Source organism: Ovis aries, chromosome 14 (assembly GCF_016772045.2).
Source record: "Ovis aries strain OAR_USU_Benz2616 breed Rambouillet chromosome 14, ARS-UI_Ramb_v3.0, whole genome shotgun sequence".
Taxonomy (NCBI): domain Eukaryota; kingdom Metazoa; phylum Chordata; class Mammalia; order Artiodactyla; family Bovidae; genus Ovis; species Ovis aries.
Window position 1 is genome coordinate 47,025,559 of NC_056067.1, and position 21,356 is coordinate 47,046,914.

A 21,356-nucleotide genomic window follows, 5' to 3' on the forward strand; every position below is an offset into this window, starting at 1 on the left:
ATTCAAAAGCAGAGACATTACTTTGCCAACAAAGATCCGTCTAGTCAAGGCTATGGTTTTTCCAGTGGTCATGTATGGATGTGAGAGTTGGACTGTGAAGAAAGCTGAGCGCTGAAGAATTGATACTTTTGAACTGTGGTGTTGGAGAAGACTCTTGAGAGTCCCTTGGACTGCAAGGACATCCAACCAATCCATTCTAAAGGAGATCAGTCCTGGGTGTTCATTGGAAGGAATGATGCTAAAGCTGAAACTCCAATACTTTGGCCACCTCATGCGAAGAGTTGACTCATTGGAAAAGACTCTGATGCTGGGAGGGATTGGGGGCAGGAGGAAAAGGGGAGGACAGAGGATGAGATGGCTGGATGGCATCACCGACTCGATGGATGTGAATTTGAGTGAAATCCGGGAGTTGTTGATGGACAGGGAGGCCTGGCGTGCTGCGATTCATGGGGTCGCAAAGAGTCGGACACGACTGAGCGACTGAACTGAACTGAACTGATATGAAAAAGTAGGAAAATTTATAATATTTATTTGTAGAGTTTCATTTCTTAGAAAAAGGTTCAGCTACACATACTGTGGCCTACTTTGCAGATGCTGAAAATGATAACACTTCTGTGTACTGATAAGGAAACACATTTGTGTGAAGAAAAATATATACTTTCATATGCATATAACACATAGTATTTGAAATTACATATATATTTTGTATTTGTGTATGTGTAAATATCTGTATATTTTATTTTAAAATAACATCTGAAACAAGGTCCTACTGTATAGCACAGGGAACTACGTTCAATATCCTGTGATAAACCATAATGTAAAAATATGAAAAATTATATCTATGTATAATTATATCTAAGTATAATGTCACTTTGCTGTACAGCAGAAATTAATATTAGAAATCAACTATATGTCAATAAAATTTTAAAAGATGTCAAGATAAATTATTTTTATGAGAAGAGAAAAAAATCTGTAAGGTTAAACACTAAAATCAAAATGGTGTGCATACTAATATTAGCTACTGTATGTCTGCAATATATGGCAAAAGAGGTTGATCACATTTTAATTAAACTTTATATCCTTTTAAATGTTAATCTATTCATGGTTTGCATATTTAAAATATGTTGTAATGATGATAACTGACATATAGGTATCCTTTGATGAGAACTTTACATTTCCCACTTGCCGGTCTTACTCATTAATCTAAATTTATATAAATGCAACTTTGATTCTTCTGATAGCCCAGAAGATTTTTCCTCTTAGATTCTGAGCCTGATTTATCTTTACTGTCCACACAAAAGAGAAGCAAAATATTTTTCAATGAGATGTCATGACTGGGCATTAGGAATTAAAAGATGTTTCTCAGCTTGTGGGCTTTTAAAATGCAGTCAAGCCCATCAGTTCATAATAGAGTAGAGAGGGATGAAAACAATCCCTTAACACAATTTCAGGTGGACATAGTATTGTAAAATGCAAAGAAGGTATTGCTTTTCTTTTTGTTCTAGTTTTCAGAGAACTGCAGTCAGTAGTCTAGAAAAAGGGACCAACATTCATTCTGCCTTTTTCTACAGTGGGAAAATGTTATATATTAATAGCAAAGTCTCACTTTATCCGGGCTTCCCAGGTGACTCAGTGGTAAAGAATCTGCCTGCTAATGCAGTAGATTCAAGACTTCTATCCCTGGGTCAGGAAGATTCCCTGGAGGAGGAAATGGCAACCCACTCCATTATTCTTTCCTGGAGAATTCCACGGACAGCAAGCCTGGCAGGCTACAAGTCCATGGAGTCGCAAAGAGTCGGTCGACTGAGCAAACACACACACACGCACTTTATCCAGCTTTTCTCACCTGGAAACACGTCTTTGCTAATCAACAATATAATGTTATACACCTTTTGTAACCTCAGAGGCTTCAGCTGTAAAAACCACAGGAATCTGTGGCACTTTGATGGAATGAGCCTTGTAGGAAAGGGAGAGTTTGTTTGGATTATGAACCCACCTTCCAGATCTTCCACTCATGGCCCTGAGGGTCATATTACCGATTTAATTGTGCAGACCTCTCACTAGCAGGCTTGAAGCCTGGGAAAAGAAGAGCCCCTCAGTCCACTCCTCCCAGTTCTCTGATCAGGTCCCATTAGGACACGCCTCCTCCCGGCCCAGGGACGCGCTGGACACGCCCCCTACCTCACGTCCCGCCTCCCGTCTTTGAGAAGTATGCGCTGCGCAAGCGCAGTCCGGCGGTCATGCCCAGAAGTCTCCCGGCCCCACCCGGCGGCTACTTTGCTTTAGGAGTTTTACGACGTGGATCCTCATGTCCCTCAGACGACCCGGTGACTTTGGCCTCTGGTTCTTTTTCCGTATCCCTTGTTGCAAACTGCGCGTGAGTGGCACCGTCTGAGGAGGAATCCAGCGTGGGTCGCCGCGGAGATGACTATGCAGACTTAGCCAGAGCCCGCGAGGGACGGTGAGTGGCGGTGGGAGTGAGGTTGCGAGAGTAGCTCAAAGCGTGGACCTCCCGAGCGCCCGCGCGTCCCCTCGGGGCTGTGGACGGTTCAGCAGCGGGGTTGGGGGGGCGCTGGTTTTCTCTTTTAGGGTGAGTGCGACTGTGAGACTTAAGAGAGGTGTCATTCGTTTGTGTGACGGAGACACCGACTGTGTGTCCTTTCTGTGAACGTGGATTACACAGAGCTCTTTGTCCCCGCCGCTGCTTCCAGGCTTCTCTCAAACATGTGTGTCTCCCAAAAAATGTGACGCTGTTGGGAAATCTGTTTTTGAGTCCTGCAAGACACCTTCCAGCAAGAAAGTACCTACCGGCTGCTGAGATCGGAATTTTAAAATCTAGAATTGTCCCTGAGGCCAGGGTTCTGAGAGAGCCCACTTTGTAGCTAGGGGCCTGAGAGTCTGTCCTGGTCGCTGCCCACCCTAAATTGTAAATTCCCCCATTTTTCCTCCTGCCGTCCAGAACTTTAAATAGCCTCCAGCACACTATGTGGCTCCCAAAAGTTGTATTAATAATTAAATAATGTCCAGCCGTCAAAAGGCTGTTATTGGGAGAGAAAAAAAAAAAAAAAAGAATTGCTCCTGAGACAGGTTCCTACCCCGATCCTTCCTCGGATTACCCTTCCTGGAAGTTCTCTGGGGCTCATTTACACTTTTGAGAATGAAATCATTTCTTGAGCTCTGATACAGATTCCACAGTCCTACTTAATTCTGGTTTTATGTATGAGATCACGGCGGATTTAGTAGCTTTGAAAGATGGAACACAATAAATGCTCAACATTGTCTTTATTGTGGTGTCATTCACCCTTCAGATTTCTATAAATCAATGACGAAAATATGAAGTTAATGTGATGAGTGCTTCTATGTCAAAGGGCTAGGTGGAGCTAATTTTCCAGAGTGTTCTGATCCAGGGGTCCTTTGTATTTGGGGGCTTACAAGGGACCAGAAAGTCTTTGTAATTGTCTAGAGTTACTGCATATATTCGTAAAAATGCATTTTTCAAAGGTGTACATAACCTTAAAAGATTAGACTTGGGTAACTGATCTGCAATGAAAGATATTTATACTTTTGGATGATTTTTCACAAAATTAATGATTATACAAATGGAATGGTTAAGAAAATCACAGGACATCCATGAATTAAAATATTATATAGATAATAAAATTCCTGTTCATAAGAATTAGTCATTACAAGAAAAAAAATGGCTATGATCTAATGTTGAGCAATCTTAATATATTATAGTTATAAAACAGTAGTCAAGAAAATTTGAAATCAGCAGCTCATTTTAAAAAGAATTTTGTAAAAACTTTTGCAAGGATTGTAGACAAAATGATAATTTAATTGGTTTTTTAGAGAAGAATGAGTGTTCAGCTACATTTACTGAGCATTTTCTATGTACACAGAACTTTTCTATCTACTTGGTATACATGTTCACATTAATTTGTGAAGGCAGTTTACCTTTCCGTTGATGTTAGAGTGCTCATGGTGAAATGTCTCTAATTATCATCAGTGCAATACAGCTAAAGGGTATTCAGGAAGTGAATATACTTAAGTGGTATTTTAATCATGTTGAGTTTTTCATCGTAGATCTGATATTAACAAATCTTTTTAATAAGGAAAATAAAACCTCTTTCCAAAGTCATGTCTATAAATATTTTAATACTTTGCAATACCTCTATATTTTATTTATGATAATGGAATTAATACAGGTTTACTGCCAAAAAATAAGCCTGTGTTCATTTCCTTAAGGAATTCATTGAGAAGAAAGCAAGGATAACCCATAATCTCCCTAGAGATAATCACTTTAACATTTTGATGTGTATATATATTATTCCATTTTTGTGTGGCTTTGTTTTGGCAGAATAAAATTGATCAAGTAAAGGAGACAAAAGAGTCCCAACTCATAGTTCAAAAAATCTAATCTAATCCAATAATAGACATTATACCCTGTATATGTAAGGAGAAGAGGGAATGGCAGAGAATCTTGTGTGAAAAGCATTACAAACAGTTATGCCTTTTATTTATTACAAATGTTATTTGAAACAATTACCAGGGCACCGTATTACTAAGGGAGACATCTTTTCGTCTAAGTTAATAACTTAGAAGTTTGAGCTTACTTTCTGAAAAAATAACACTAATCTCTAATTTCCAGGTGTCTTGCAAGTACAAGCAATTTTTACAAACATAGTTGTTATGCTAGAAAATAAAGATAATATTTATAAATATTTATGTAAATATGTGAAGAATAAAATTGATTTTCCAGTTGTATTCTCAATTTTATCATACTATTCTTTGAACTGGTTTATGATTCTGAAAAGTTTTTCTTACTCTCTATAGCTGCTGGGGACTGAGGAAAGGCATAGTTTCTCTTTTCTTGTCTAAAAATCTCTCTTTTTTGAAATAATGATTTTATAAAGCAGAAATCTATTTTCTCAAATGTAGCTCCTAAAATTTTATTAAATATTAGAATTATAAGAAAGAGGAAGCTCAAGAAGCACAAGTTTTAATAAAACCAGGAAGCATCAGAATTAACTTTTTTTTTTTTTTCAGAATTAACTTTTTATAATGAAAGATTAAGGAATATGGAATGATTTTCTTCTTCAGTAATGATAAAAATTTTACATTAGTCATCATGATGTACAGTTTAGTGTGTATATGGATTATTTTGCCTAGTCTTCAAAATAGTTTTGTGTGATTTTTTATCCTTTGCTGATGAGGAAATCGGCATTGAAATGTTTTTCCTAATTTCAGTGGGATGCCACCTCCTAAATTATGCGTGCCTTCTTCACTGAGCAATTTTTTTAATATTGTTTTCCATCAATTATGTGGTTTAATATCATCCTTATTAAGAATAGCATGGCATAAACGTCACAATATAGCAGACTATAATATATTTAACCTGTTTGCTTGCAGTGAGATTTTCATGTTTTTAATTGTGGACCATCAAAAATTACTCTCTGATGAACATCCTTGTGTATATACTTTGTAAATTTATATAGTTATTTCCTTTAAAATTTTTTGAAAAGTGGTGTTTTGTAGTAAAAAAAAATCATACTTCTTTTAATTGTTTAAAATATGCCAGACCTGGAAAGTATAATATTTGAGGTAATGCAATTACTAAAAAGACATAATTGCTTCCTTCAGGGTACTTATATCTGTGAAGGAATTTAAAATCTGAATAGGAATAGGGCTTCCCTGGTGATTCAGTGGTTAAGAATCCACCTGGCAATACAAGAGACATAGGTTCAATCCCTGGTCCAGGAAGATTCCCACATGCCTCGGAGCAACTAAGCCCACATGCCACAACTACTGAGCCTGTGCTCTAGGGCTTCGCAAGCCACAGCTACTGAAGCCGGTGCACTCTAGAGCCCAGGCTCCACAACAAGAGAAGCCATTGCAATGAGAAGCCTGCACATCACAACTAGAGAATAGCCCGTGCTTGCTGCAACTAGAGAAAAGCCAGTGCCACAGCGAAGACTCAGCACAGCCAAAAACAAATAAATAAATTAATAATAATTAAAAAAAAACAATCTGAATAAATCTGAATAGGGATAATTATAAGGTAGTATGTGATAAAGGCCACTGGTGAGAGTTAAGTGACCTGCCTAAAGGAGACATCTGGGTGACTGTAGTGGCAGTAAGAATATAAACAAGTAATACTGAGCACATGGGATCTGTATAGCAATATAAGTGGATATTTTTATCTTGTAGACTTCATTCTAGTATGAGATGTATAGCAAAATTATAGGTAAAATAATACAGCAGCTTTCTGGAGGGTATCATGACAAAACTGACTGGTTCAGAAACAAAAATTCTTTTGTCAAAAAGATCTGAAATAAAGATGCATTGAGACTGTCATCAGTTCACAAAAGAGATTACTCAGGGACTGTTCCCAAGTTTTTTGTAGCCAAAATTCCAACATAACTGAGAAAAAAGTATAAAATGAGATATTAGGATCCAGAGGTAACAAAAGCCATTTAGTAAAATAATGTGAATTTAAAGAACAAAGAACTTTTGGGAAGTCTTCACCTTAAGTTAAAAAAAATCTTTCAAATTCCTATGTCAGTTGTTACAATGATTATGAAGTAACCTTTTAAAAAAAAAACAAGATCTAAGCAAAAAGATAGGGATTGCTCATGTCAAATTCTGATCATGGCAAAGGTGTATTTTATGTCTTCAGTAGTCTTATTTGATTGTTTCATGTATGGACTAAAAACAGTTGAATATACAGTGATTCATTTCTAAAGACATCCCCACAAAAACAAACAATGCAAAACAACCAAAAATATAAGAGCTCTTAGTATGTAGACATACAAATTTCTGGACATTTCTATCTTCTGTTTTATGATTATCTGTCATTCTTTTCTCTGTATTGGTTAATTGCTGCTATATTTTATAAATAGAAATATATTAGTTAAATTGACTTTTCTGTTGATGTAAATGAAACATTTTCCACTTCGTTAAATATTCTTCCCAATTTAACATTTAATGACTACTTTGTATTCTAGCATATTGTTGGTCTGTCATATATTTAACTAATAAGCTCTGCTGGACTTAGAATGCTGAACATTTCTTGTCCATCTCTAATATTTTGATCAACTGCAACCACTTTCAAGGCCACAAAAGAGGTTTTAATTTGGATTACATAGCCTTTTTTATGTCTTGAAGTTCACAATGGAAAGAGGAAGATCTGCTTAGAGCAGGACATAGCTGCCCAATCTCAGGTTCATATCAATCTGATCACAATGGTACATTGGTCAGAAAATTTTCTACTGAAGTGTCTGGGTCTGGGTTTCAGTGCAGAAATGACTCTGCAGCTGAGGCCTCTGGGAAATGAGTGAGGAATGCATTTGTCCAGAATCCTAACTTACCCAAGTTGTGTGTGATGGGAAGTGATTAGGAATCTGGAATAGAAGAGCATAAATGGTGATATTAACTGACGCCCAGTGTGGAAACTAAAGCACATCTGAAAGTCTTTCTCTTCTCCCAGGTCTGGGTTTTATGGACTCGGCTTTTCTGATAGAGAAGCCCAGAGGACTGATCAGCTCTTACAGGTCTAAAACCATGGCCCAGGTAAGTTAATATTTCTCTTCTTGTTGAAATATGTGTGTGTTTTTAGGTCATGTAAGCATTGTCGTTAATTTTCCTGAAGTTTCGTAAGAGAAAGTTTGCTCAAATAACCTGTTCCCTAAAAAATAAATAACCTGTTTCCTAACTATTGTTCCAGAGAAATATGAGGTCAGATGACTTAGCATTGTCTCTGTTTGGCCCATTCGAAACTAGCATTCATATAATTATTTCCCAGATTCTTCAGTATATTTTAAGTGCCCATTTTTCAGTTAAGGCCAGTGATGGAATAATGGGGCTTAAAGTTCTTTGAAGTAAAGATTTATGCTGTGCAGGTCAGATTTGTAGTTTGGAAATAGAGACAGTTCAGTTCAGTCGCTCACTTGTGTCCGACTCTTTGCGACCCTGTGGACTGCAGCATGCCAGACCTCCCTGTCCATCACCATCACCAAGTCCTGGAGCCTGCTCAAACTCATGTCCATCAAGTCGGTGATGCCATCCAACCATCTCATCCTCTGTTGCCCCTTCTCCTGTCTTTAATCTTTCCCAGCTTCAGGGTCTTTTCAAATGAGTCAGTTCTTCACATCAGGTGGCAAAAGTATTGGAGTTTCAGCTTCAGCATCACTCCTTCTAATGGATATTCAGGACTGATTTCCTTTAGGAGATAGAGATAGTGGTTCCATTTAACTATCCATGGTAAGACTTTGATGTTTTCCACAGATGTGAGATTTCCAGGTAGAGGCGGTGGAATTTATCATTGAATGACCTGAATCTTAATGTGGTATGAAATTCTTGCTTTCTGTGGATTAGGTTATGATTGGGGCTTTTAAGATGGCAGTCATGGATTTGCTAGGAAAGCCATGAGACATAAATACTAAGGCTATTTTGTTGTTGAATGAGACATGCTATGTTTGTGTAACATCTGTATAATTGACCAGCCTTCTTCAGTATCATTTAAGTCAAATGAGTTATCTTTTACTGCATAATTAATTAATCTGTATCTTAAAGCAGCAAACATTTATCTCACAGTTTCAGTCATTCAAATATTTGGATGTGGCTTAGCTTGACCCTTCTGCTCTGGGTCTATTATAGGGTTATCAATGTGTTGGTCAGGTTTCCAGTCATTTTAAAGCCCCACTTTGAGTGGATCTGCATCCAAGCTCACTGGTGTGGTTGTGACTTGATGCAGTTCTCATGGCTGTTGGATTGAGGGCCTCACTTCCTCAGTAGCTGTTGACTGGCAGCTGTTCTTGGTTTATTGTTATATGGGCCTCTCCTTAGAGCAGCTCACAACATGGTAGCTGGCTTCCACAGAGTGAGCCAGTGAGACTGCAAGAGAGAATAAGCAGTGTGGAAATCATAGTTTTTTAAAAGCTAACGTTGAACATGACATTCCATCACTTTTCTCTATTCTATTCTATCAGAAATAATTCTCTCACTGGGTTCAGCCCACATTCAAAAGGAGAGGATTACATGAGGACATAAATTCCAGGAAATGGAGATTATTGGTAATCAATAAAGTTACCTGCCACTCAGAATAAGGAAAACATTCAGTGAGAAATGGTAGATGACAGCAACAATGCATATCATTATATGTAGTTGGTGAAAAGAGGACCTTAGAATTGTGGAAAACTTTCCGAATGTTGTGTATCTAATTGTGTAAATGATTAAATCTGATTTGCTTATAAAATACAATGTTGTATACCAAAATAATACATGGATTTCTTGAACAAAGCAAAAATGCTTATGGCAATATCTGACATAATGAAGTGCTTCATGCATATTTCAAATCCTAAAAGATGATGCTATTAAAGTGCTGCAGTCAATATGCCAGCAAATCTGGAAAACTCAGCAGTGGCCATAGGACTGGAAAAGGTCAGTTTTCATTTCAATCCCAGAGAAGGGCAATGCCAGAGAATGTTCAAACTACCGCAAAATTGCACTCGTTTCACATGCTAACAAAGTAATGCTCAAAATCCTCCAAGCTAGGCTTCAACGATATGTGAACCGAGAACTTCCAGATATACAGGCTGGATTTAGAAAATGCAGAGGAACCAAAGATCAAATTGCCATCCATTGGATCATAGCAAAAGCTAGAGAATCTAGAAAAACATCTACTTCTTCATTGACTACGCTAAAGATTTTGTATGCTGCTGCTGCTGCTAAGTCACTTCAGTCGTGTCTGACTCTGTGACCGCATAGACGGTAGCCCACCAGGCTTCCCTGTCCCTGGTATTCTCCAGGCAAGAACACTGGAGTGGATTGCCATTTCCTTCTCCAATGTGTGAAAGTGAAAAGTGAAAGTGAAGTTGCTCAGTCGTGTCTGACTCTTAGTGACCCCATGGACTGCAGCCTACCAGGCTCTTCCGTCCATGGGATTTGCCAGGCAAGAGTACTGGAGTGGGATGCCATTGCCTTCTCTGAAAGATTTTGTATAGATCACAATAAACTGTGCAAAATTTTTAAAGAGATGGAAATACCAGACCACCTTACCTGCCTCCTGCAAAACCTGTATTCAGGTCAAGAAGCAATAACAGTTAGAACTAGACATGGAACAATGGACTGCTTCAAAATTGGGAAAGGAGTATGACAAGACTGTATATTGTCACCCTGCTTACTTAACTTATATACAGAGTACATCATGAGAAATGCCAGGCTAGGTGAAGCACAAGATGGAATCAAGATTGCCAGAAGAAATACCGGTAACTTCAGATATGCAGATGACACCACCTTTATGGCAGAAAGTGAAGAAGAAATAAAGAGCCTCTTGATGAAGGGGAAAGAGGAGAGTGAAAAAGCTGGCTTAAAACTCAGCATTAAAAAAAAAAAGATTGTGGCATCCAGTGCCATCACTTCATGGCAAATAGATGGAGGAACAATGGAAGTAGTAACAGACTTTATTTTTGTGGGCTACAGGATCACTGTAGATGGTGACAACAGTCATGAAATTAAAAGATACTTGTTCTTTGGAAGAAAAGCAATGACAAACTTACACAGCATATTAAAAAGCAGAGACATTACTTTGCTGACAAATGTCCATCTAATCAAAGCTATGGTTTTTCCAGTAGTCATGTGTGAATGTGAGAGCTGGACAATAAAAAAGGCTGAGTGACAAAGAATTGACAACCTTCAAACTGTGGTGCTGGTGAAGACTCTTGAGAGTCCCTTGGACTGCAAGGAGATCAAACCTGTCAATCCTAAAGGAAATCAACCCCGAATATTAATTGGAAGGAATGATGCTGAAGCTGAAGCTCCAGTACTTTGGCTACCTGATGCGAAGAGCTGATTCACTGGAAAAGACCCTGATGCTGGGAAAGACTGAAGGCAGAAGGAGAAGGGGGTGACAGAGGATGAGATGGTTGGATCGCATCACTGACTCAGTGGACATGACTTTGAGCAAAGTCCAGGAGATGGTGAAGGAGAGAGAAGCCTGGCGTGCTGCGGTCCGTGGGATCACAAAGAGCTGGACATGACTGAGTGACTGAACAACAATGCTTGAAGGAAATCTTTAATTTTACCCAGTTTTCTAAAATTTGAAGAAATATTTATTGAGAATTTTTGAGGCAGATACTATTTGAACATTATTCTTGTGTAGGCTTTTTAATTTAGGAGGGAAACATTATTATTTTGTCCATTTCCAAATGGTTCAGATATTTAGAAGTATCCAGAGTATGGAAGACATTCGACCTGTGTCAGCAGGCTTCTTAAAAAATACATATACATTGTGCTTCAGTCTCCTTCCACATTCTAGATTGCCAGTCTGCATGCTTTCATTTTCTCTTTTCCTGCAGAGAAGTCCATCAATTCCTCTGCTTCTACTTTCAATGTATTTTCTTTAATTTCTTCAGTGACACATGTATTTATGGTTTCAGGGATCGTTGACATTCAGTGATGTGGCCATAGGATTCTCTCAGCAGGAGTGGGAATGCCTGGACCCTGTTCAGAAGACCTTGTACCGGGATGTGATGATGGAGAACTATGGTAACTTGGTCTCATTGGGTACGTTCATCAACCTCAAATAATTTAGGTTAATTTAGAATCTGCTCTATAGGCTATGTATTTTTTCCACTGTGATTTGCAGGCTGCCTTTCAAGAAACTAACTAAATTTGTTTTTCCTCTTCCCCAAAAAGTGGCTGAGCTTTGTCAGGTTAGAAATGGCAGCACCATTAAATACCTTAATCTTTTCTATCCTTCAATCATATTTATATCTCCATGTGTTCTCTTTTTGTATTTGCATCTCTTCCATAATGACCAAGCAGCTAAATTAGAAATTTGTGGCATATATTGTACAACATGGTCAAAGGATTGAAGTTTTTTTGTTCATTTGTGTTCCAAATTGCTCTAATACTTCATTTTATGATTTGAAACAGTTTTAGGGATATTAGCTTATCACAGGGCCCTGAATTGCTCTCAGAGCCTCCACAGTTTGTATGATAATGGGTTGGATAATTGGGATTTATTTAAAATTGTACCAAACGCAGTTCATTTCCTAAAACAAAAGTCTTCATCTGATTTGCTGTTGAAAGTTATGATTGGTGAAAATTACATTCAAAATGGAATGATTATCTTATAGCTGTCTTTTCTTGTGTCCTCTAGTGATACTAGAGCATAAGAATAAAGTTAATAGTTAACATTTTGATTACTGTGCAGTAATCATTATTCTAGGTACATTATGTGATTTAACTTATTAAAATAACTTGAGTATTAACTGATTTAATTCCCCCAACAGTACTGTTATCCCCATTTTATAAAGGAGAATACTGAGGTGCATTGGGTTTAAATGAATTGTTCAAGGTTATGCCAAAGGCAGGAATTGATTCCAGGCTTCAGAGTATCTTTTTAACCACATTATGCTTGATCTCTAGAGTTAGAAGACATATGAGTTTGAATTTTAAACACAGCAAAACAAAAACTTTACCTTACCAATTGATCTCTTGTTCTTTAATTCCCTCATTCTTCTCTAAAATAGTTGATATTATTATGATCTTTTATAATCTTAATTATAATTTTAATCTAGACTAGTCACAATTTATTTCTCCATCCTGTGGCATTCTTTTTTCTTTAAAGCAGGCCATTCCATTTCTAAGCCAAATGTAATTACCTTACTGGAGCAAGGAAAAGAGCCCTGGATAGTTGTGAGAGAAGAAACAAGAAGTTGGTGTACAGGTAAGAGCCAGTCAGGCAGAAGTCATTTGTGTAAGTGGTAGCCCAGGCGGTATGTACTTGGTAAACATATCCCTGAAACATTAGTTGAAAGCTCCCCTCTCAGTGATGTGTGCTAAGTTGCTTCAGTCATGTCCAACTCTTTGCGACCCCGTGAACTGTAGCTCACCAGGATCCTCTGTCCATGGCATTTCTGAGCCAAGATTACTGGAGTGGGTTACCATATCCTTCTCCAGGGGATCTTCCTGACCCAGGGATCAAACCTGAGTCTCCTGCATTGCAGGCTGATTCTTTACCGACTGAGCCACCAGGGAAACCCAGTAACTGCATGTTTAACAATCTTAGAAAGTTTACATTGCTCCATTCCACTTACTCCATATCCTTTTCAACACTTGATCTTGTCAGACCCTTAAATTCTAGATACTATACTTGGTATGTAGTAGTATCTTAGTGGTTTTAATTTACACCATGATGACTAATCCTGAGTTTCTTTCATTTACTGATCATTCATATTTTTAGGAGTATTTGTTCAAATCTTTACCCATTTGAAATCATTATTTTCTTACACTTGAGGGGTAACTGTTCTTTATTTTGCAACAGAAGGAAGTTGTTTTGGAACATTAAAAATATTTTCCCCACAATTTGTCTTACCTATTTTATTAATATCTTAAAAGGAGTTTTAAAATTTTTATATATTCCAATTTATCAAATTCCTCTTTTATGATTTTTTGAGGGGTATACTATAAAAGAAATCTTTGTCTGCCCCAAGGTGGCAAAGTTTGTCCCTATTTTTTCTTGACCTTTTTTAAGTTTTGCTTTTACATTTAGTTCTGTATTCATTTTGAATTAATTTTTTATTACAGTGTGAGTAGGGTTCAGGACTAATGGTTTTCCTATGGATACAGTTATTCTAGCACCATTTCTTAAAAAGGAATTTCCTTTCCCCTTTGGATTGCTCTGGCACCCCGTTGGGTTATATGTGTGTGTGTCTATTTCTGGTCTCTATTGCGTTCTTCATCTTGGCATAGAAAGTGAGAATCTTGAGGAAGATTTTTAAATTTGTGACCTTTGTTGAATTGAGGTAGTTTTCTTTTGTTCCTAGTTTGCTGCTTTCTTTTTTGTTGTTGTTTGTTTTTGCTATGAATGGGCGTTCAATTTTGCCAAATGTTTTATCTGAGTCTATTAAAATTTTTTTTCAAAACTTGACATTTCCTGTGTCCCCTCATAATCCTTCCTTTTCTGTCTCCTTCTGACTTCCCTAGGTAAGCACTGATCTACTTTCTACTTTCTATCACAATTGAGTTGATTGCATTTTCTGTAGTTTTATATAAACATGATAGTGTGAAGTTTTTCATCTTCCTTTAGTCAGCATAATTATGTTGAAGTTCATCATGTTGTTATTTGTATTTTACTGTGTATTACTCAGTACTATACAAGTATTTGATTATACCACAGTTTGTTTCTTCATTATTTGTTGATGGACATTTTTGGGTGTTAGCAATGACAAATTAAGATGCTGTAGATATTTGTTTACAAGTTTTTGAATGGACATGTGCTTTCGTTTCTTTAGGATAAATACTGAGCAGTTGAATGCCTGGATTATATGGGACATGTATGATTAAATATGTAAGACTTAAAATTCATTTATTTTTGGCCATTGCTGGGTCCTCGTTGAGGCTCAAGGGCTTTCTCTAGTTGCAGCAAGTGGGGGCTACTCTCTAGTTGCAGTGTGTGGCTTCTCATTGTAGTGGCTTCTCTTGTTGCAGAGCATGGGCTCTGGGGTACGGGTTTCAGTAGTTGTGACTCACAGGCTTAGTTGCCTGGTGGCATGTGGAATCTTCCTGGATCAGGGATTGTACCTGTGTCCCCTGCTTTGGCAGGTGGATTCTTAACCACTGGATCACCAAGGAAGTCCAAGATTTTAAATTTAGATAAATAAGATTATAAATTTAAATTTGTAAGAAACTTTTTTAGAGTTTTTATACCATTTCACATCTCCACCAGCTCTTAAGAGAAGGGTGGATCCTCCGTATCTTGTGAACAATTGGTCTGATCAGTCTTTTTAATTTTGGCCTCTCAAATAAGTATATAGTGGCATTTTCTTGTGGCTTAAATCTGATTCTCTGTAATGGCTAATGATATTGAGTATCTTCTTTACTGTTTCTTTGGTGCAGTAAATCTTTTCTCTGTTTTCTTATTGAACTTCTAAGTCACTTTTCATATTTTACATTAAAATATAGTCTTTCTTAATATTCTCTTTTTTATTGTGATTTTTCCTTTCATTCTTGTAGCAGTATGTTTAGAGAACAGAAGTTTTTAACTTTCACAAAATTGAGTTTACCTGTTTATTCTTTATGAATCATGACTTTTGATGTATCTAAGAATTCTCTTGCTGTCCAAGGGACTCTTAAGAGTCTTTTCCAATACCACAATTCAAAAGCATCAATTCTTTGGCACTCAGGCTTTCTTTATAGTCCAACTCTCACATCCATACATGACTACTGGAAAAACCATAGCTTTGACTAGACTGACCTTTGTTGGCAAAGTAATGTCTCTGCTTTTTAATATACTGTCTAGGTTGGCCATAACTTTTCTTCCAAGGAGCAAGCGTCTTTAAATTTCATGGCAGCAGTCACCATCTGCAGTGATTTTGAAGCCCCCAAAAATAAAGTCTGTCACTGTTTCCACTGGTTCCAAATCTATTTGCCATGAAGTGATGGGACCAGATGTCATGATCTTAGTTTTCTGAATGTTGAGCTTTAAACCAACTTTTCACTCTCCTCTTTCACTTTCATCAAGAGGTTCTTTAGTTCTTCTTCACTTTCTGCCATAAGGGTGGTGTCATCTGAATATCTGAGGTTATAGTTATTTCTCCCAGCAGTCTTGATTCCAGCTTGTGCTTCATCCAGCCCAGCATTTCTCATGATGTACTCTGCATATAAGTTAAATAAGTAGGGTGACAATATACAGCCTTGACATACTCCTTTCCTGATTTGGAACCAGTCTGTTGTTCCATGTTCAGTTCTAACTGTTGCTTCTAGACCTGTGTACAGATTTCTCAAGAGGTCAGGTGGTCTGGTATTCCAACCAGTCCATCTAAAGGAAATTGGTCCTGAATATTCATTGGAAGGACTGATGCTGAAGCTAAAACTCTGATACTTTGGCCACCTGATGCAAAGAACTGACTCATTTGAAAAGACCCTGAAGCTGGGAAAGATTGAAGGCGGGAGGAGAAGGGGACAACAGAGGATGAGATGGTTGGATGGCATCACCGACTCAATGTACATGAGTTTGAGTAAACTCCAGGAGTTGGTGATGGACAGGCAGGCTTGGCATGCTGCAGTCCATGGGATCACAAAGAGTCGGATATGACTGAGCAACTGAACTTAAGAATTCTTTGCTTAGCCCAGGATCACACATTTTTTTCCTGTTTTCTTCTGGAAGTTACACAGTTTTAACGTTCAGGTCTGTGATCCATTTTTTATTTCATTTTTTAAAATAAAAGTCTGGATTCTTTTTTTCTTTTTCGGCATATGGCTATCCCAATTGTTCTTGCATCATTTCTTTCTTCACTATTGCCTTTGAAATGATGAAAGTAAAATTTTCACATATGTATGAATCTATTTCTGATAATCTGTTCCATTGGTTATATGTCAGTTTGATGTGTCTTGCTGATTACTGTATCTTCATAAGTCTTATAATTAAGTAGTATTATTTGGTCCTTGCATTACAGTCTTTTCAAAGTTTAACTATTCTAGATCCTTTGCGTTTCCTTATAAATTTTAGGATCAGCTTGTCAGTTTCATCATAGGCAACAAAAATGTCTGCTAGGACTTTTTAATGAAATTACATTAAATCTATAAATCAATTCAGCAATAATTATTGACATCTTAATAATACCAAGTTTTACATCCCATGAACATGATATATCTCTCCATTTATTTATTTATTTATATTTCTCAGCTGTATTTTTTAGTTTATAGTGTACAGGTCTTCAGTTCAGTTCAGTCGCTCAGTTGTGTCCGACTCTTTGCGACCCCATGAACTGCAGCACGCCAGGCCTCCCCGTCTATCACCAGCTCCCGGAGTTCACTCAGCCTCACATCCATCGAGTCGGTGATGCCATGCAGCCATCTCATCCTCTGTTGTCCTCTTCACTTCCTGCGCCCAATCCCTCCCAGCATCAGAGTCTTTTCCAATGAGTCAACTCTTCACATGAGGTGGCCAAAGTACTGGAGTTTCAGCTTTAGCATCAGTCCTTCCAAAGAACACCCAGGATCGATCTCCTTTAGAATGGACTGGCTGGATCTCCTTGCAGTCCAAGAGACTCTCAAGAGTCTTCTCCAACACCACAGTTCAAAAGTATCAATTCTTCGGCGCTCAGCTTTCTTCACAGTCCAACTCTCACATCCATACATGACCACTGGAAAAACCATAGCCTTGACTAGACAGACCTTTGTTGGCAAAGTAACGTCTCTGCTTTTGAATCTGCTCTCTAGGTTGGTCATAACTTTCCTTCCAAGGAGTAAATGTCTTATACATCTTTTTTGAGATATATTCCTCATGATATCCTATTTTTGATACTAAAGTTTTTAAAGTTTGAATTCCTGAGTGTTCTCTCATATTTATTGTACACATTGGTTGTATATGCTTCAGGCTTGTTAAACTTAGTTATTATCTTCTAGTAGCTGTTTTGTAAATTACATTTGACTTTCTACATGTATGATTAAGTAATCTTGATTAATGACATTTTTGTGCCTTAGCTTTTCTCCTGCATGCCTTTTGCCTATTTTCTTGACTTATTACACTGCCTGGAACTTCTAGTCCAGTGTTGGATAGAAGTGCTGAGGGCATAACTTTTTATTGTTCCTGATCATATGTGGTAGGCATAATTATCTCACCATTGGATATGATGTTAGCTGTGGGTTTTTGGCAGATGATCTTTATTAGGATAAGTTCTTTTTTTCTAGTTTGCTGTAATTGTTTTTTAGATTTTCTTTAATATGAACTATTTTTTAAAGTCTTTATTGAATTTGTTACAGTATTGTTTCTGTTATTTATGTTACGGTTTTTTGGCTGCAATACGTGTGGGATCTTAGCTTCCCGACCAGGAGTTGAACCCACACCCCCTCCATTGGAAGGCAAATTCTTAACCATTGGATCACCAAGAAAGTCCTTGCTGTGAGTTTTTATGAGGGACAGATATGACTTTTATTAAATGCTTAAAAAAATTTTTTTTAGACATGATCCATATGGGTTTTATAGTTAATTATATTGATGGAATTTTCAAATATTAAACCAGTCTTGTATTCCTGAGATTGATCATTGATATGGTCTGAATGTTTATATACCCCAGTATGCACATATTGAAATCCTAACTCCCAAAGATAATGGCATTTGGAGGAAAAGCCCTTGGGATTTGATTAGGGCATGAAGGTAGAGCCCTCATGAGTAGAATTAGTGTTCTTATTAAGAGTTCCCACAAAGATTCATAAACCTCTCACATTGTATGAGAATGCATTGAGAGGGTACTGGCTACGAACTAGGAAGAAGGCCTTTCCCAGAATATGATCATACTGGTCCCTTGATCTTGGACTTCTCAGCCTTTGGAACTGTGAGAAATAAATTTCTGTGTTTATGAGCTACCCAGGGTATTTTTTGTTACAGTAGCCTAAATGGACTAAGACAGGCATAATGTATCTTTTTTATATGTTGATCAATTCTGTTAAGATAGTGTTTAGTATTTGCATATATGTTTACAAAGACTTCCCAGATGGCTCAGTGATAATCCACCTGCCAAGCAGGTTCTATCCTTTGATCGAGAAGATTCCCTGGAGAAGAAAATGGCAACCCACTCCATTATTCTTGCTGGGTAATTCCCTGGACAGAGGAGCCCAGTAAGCTACAGTCCATAGGGTCACAGAGTTGGACATGACTGATCGACTAAGCATGTACACAGATATGTTTACAAGATTTTATACTGTGTAATTTTCACTTCTGACAGTGTTTTTCTCCTGTTTGGTATCACAGTAACTAGCTACCTAGAGTGATTCACTCCTCAATTTTCTGAAAGAGTTTGTTTAGAATTGGTAGTACTTCTTCACTAAGTATTTGAAACAGTTCACCAGTGAAATCACTTGTGCTTGTAATTTTCTTCATGGAGAGGTTTTCAAATTGTTTGTAGGTATAGTGTTGCCACACTGATTTATATCCTCATGCGCATGTTATTGTTGATAAGGGTAAATGTTGTACTGATCCATACCCAAATGGGCTTCCCTGATAGCTCAGTTGGTAAAGAATCTGCCTGCAATGCAGGAGATCCAGGTTCGATCCCTGGGTTGGGAAGATCTCCTGGAGAAGGGAAAGGCTACCCATTCCATGGGTATATTCCATGCACTGTATATAGTCCATGGGGTCACAACAAGTTGGACACAACTGAGCGCCTTTCACTTTCACATACCCAAATACCAAATTAAGAAATCTCCTTTTCTGGCTATTTTTGTCCCAGCATTCCCCCCTTGCTTTCTAGTTTGGCAGTGCTCCCTCTCATTGTTCTTATAGCCAGAAATATTGTGGCTTTTCTGTTGGAAGTTTTGTAGCCCATGCTTACCTCACAATAGCTGGGACCTGTCCTTGAAACACGGACATGAGAGTGAGTTAAGCAAGAAACTCAGCTCAGTCTCGGCTGTTTTGTAAAGTCTTGACTCCTTTCCAAAGCCCTCCTGATTTATTTACAGCCTTAATGTAGTTAGTTTTTGTGTTTTGTCAAGTGTTAATTGTTGAAATGAGTCAGAAAGGGGGCAGGCCATAGGAACTTCATGCTGCCATACTGGTACTAGAACTTCTTCAATTAGAGTTATTTAATGATGAGAAACAGTTTTTTTCTCTTGTATCACTGCTGATTCATTGCTTTTTGTTGCATGGTTTTTACCTGTCATAATCATTTTTATGCCACTATTTTTTAAATTTTTTGGCCAGGTTAAACTTTCTAAGCCTTTGAATTCTTCCTATCTTTTTGGCATAAGAGCCTAAATTTTCCCTTTGTCCAGCTATGCTGTATCCATTTTTTTAGATCTAGATATTGAGAAATTACAATACAGGTGTTAAAATATGTTTATTACTTTTTTTTTCCTGGCAGCTCTTTTTTTTGTTTCTTCTGTAGCATCTGATTGGTTTAGGCTTTCTCTTCTGTGGTCAGTTTTGATAAATTTTCCTAGAAAGTAATCCATACTTTCAAAAATAGTCATGTAGTAAATTTATACAAATTGTACCTTACAGTTTATATAAATTCCTGTTTCTTTTAATTCCTCTGATGGTTCTTGTTTTCCTCATATTATTATTTGTTTTTAATTGTCTTTTTTAATTGATTTATGTAACACTTCTTACAATGATTTTTTTTAAAGCACCATCTCTTTATTTATTAATGCTACTGTTTTCTAACTCATTATGTTCTACTTTTATCTTTATTTTACTTCCTCCCTCTACTTTGTTGTTTGTTGTTTATTTTTTACATATTAGGCTTCGAGTTTCAAATCACTTTTTTGTAGAGATATTATTTTAGGTTTTCAGTTCTCTGCCTGGTGAAACAATGCCCAAGATTCAGATATGGGTTTGTTTTCTGTGTGGTCCACTTATTAGAATTCTTTTATTTTAGTTTTTTCTTCCCGTAGTGATCTAGCATTTTTCAAGAAGGCATTTTCATTTCCACATGAAAGTGCTTTTGGTTTCTAGTATTTATTAATTACCATTGTTATCAATTTTGAAACATGTTAATATTCTTTCAATTTTTTATACACATACCACACCGTACGCTAGTTACAAGAAAATATTTTTTGCCCTCAACTCATAGCCTCCTCATTAAACACTTTGTATTTTGATCAAGATACTTCACAGAGACTTTTATCATTCAGCCTCCAACTGCTGATTGTTTTTCATATAATTCTTGGTGCTCTTCTAGACTCTTTTGTATAATTCAAGTTCCCTCTTTTGCCCAGAGTCCCTAAATGTTCAAAATACTACATGACTTGTATGTATACCTGGTATATATCAGAGAACTGATGGACAAACTTTTCTGGGGATGACCAGAATGGTTGATGATGATGATGTGATGTTTAGTCGCTAAGTTGTGTCCAACTCTTGTTACCCTCATCTACGGTAGCCTGCCAGGCTCTTCTGTCCCTGGGATTTCCCAGGCAAGAATACTGGAATGGGTTGCTATTTCCATCTCCAGAAGATCTTCCCAAATAAAGGATCGAATCCATGTCTCCTGCATTGGTAGGCACATACTTTACCATCAGGGTAAAGCCTTGACCAGAATGGTTGGCCTTGGTTAAAAAGGAAAGCTCGAGAGGACCTGGGAAAAGCTATGAAGGAATGAATGAGATTGAACATCTATAAGGATGATAAATAATAAAGTGTCAGGGGAGGAGTAACTAAGCAAAGACCCTCAGTATCTTAATTATTATATATATGAAGAATAAAAAGCAATGTGGCTATGCGCAGAGGGAAAGTGTCACAGTGGTGGAAATGCATATTTTTAGGGGAATTGTAATTGAAGACTGATCAGGTATAAATAATTGCTTTTTGAAATTTTATATGTGTACATATTTATATTTTAGATGGAAATACT

At 37.3% G+C, this 21,356-nt stretch overlaps 1 protein-coding gene across 3 annotated transcripts in view; it reads left to right on the plus strand.

The window, feature by feature from the left end:
- Nucleotides 1-2,274: 2,274 nt before the first annotated feature.
- The window catches only part of LOC101109901 (zinc finger protein 607-like), a 54,100-nt gene continuing 35,018 nt past the window's right edge, over nucleotides 2,275-21,356 (plus strand). For 2 of the 3 annotated variants that reach the window (XM_042230906.1, XM_012190360.5), the window contains exons 1-4: nucleotides 2,275-2,461; nucleotides 7,487-7,569; nucleotides 11,436-11,562; nucleotides 12,632-12,730. In XM_042230906.1, coding sequence (XP_042086840.1) covers nucleotides 7,498-7,569; nucleotides 11,436-11,562; nucleotides 12,632-12,730 — 298 coding nt within the window. In that variant the 5' untranslated portion in view covers nucleotides 2,275-2,461; nucleotides 7,487-7,497. The remainder of the gene's footprint in view (nucleotides 2,462-7,486; nucleotides 7,570-11,435; nucleotides 11,563-12,631; nucleotides 12,731-21,356) is intronic. The other variant, XM_060398560.1, reaches the window with a different exon arrangement.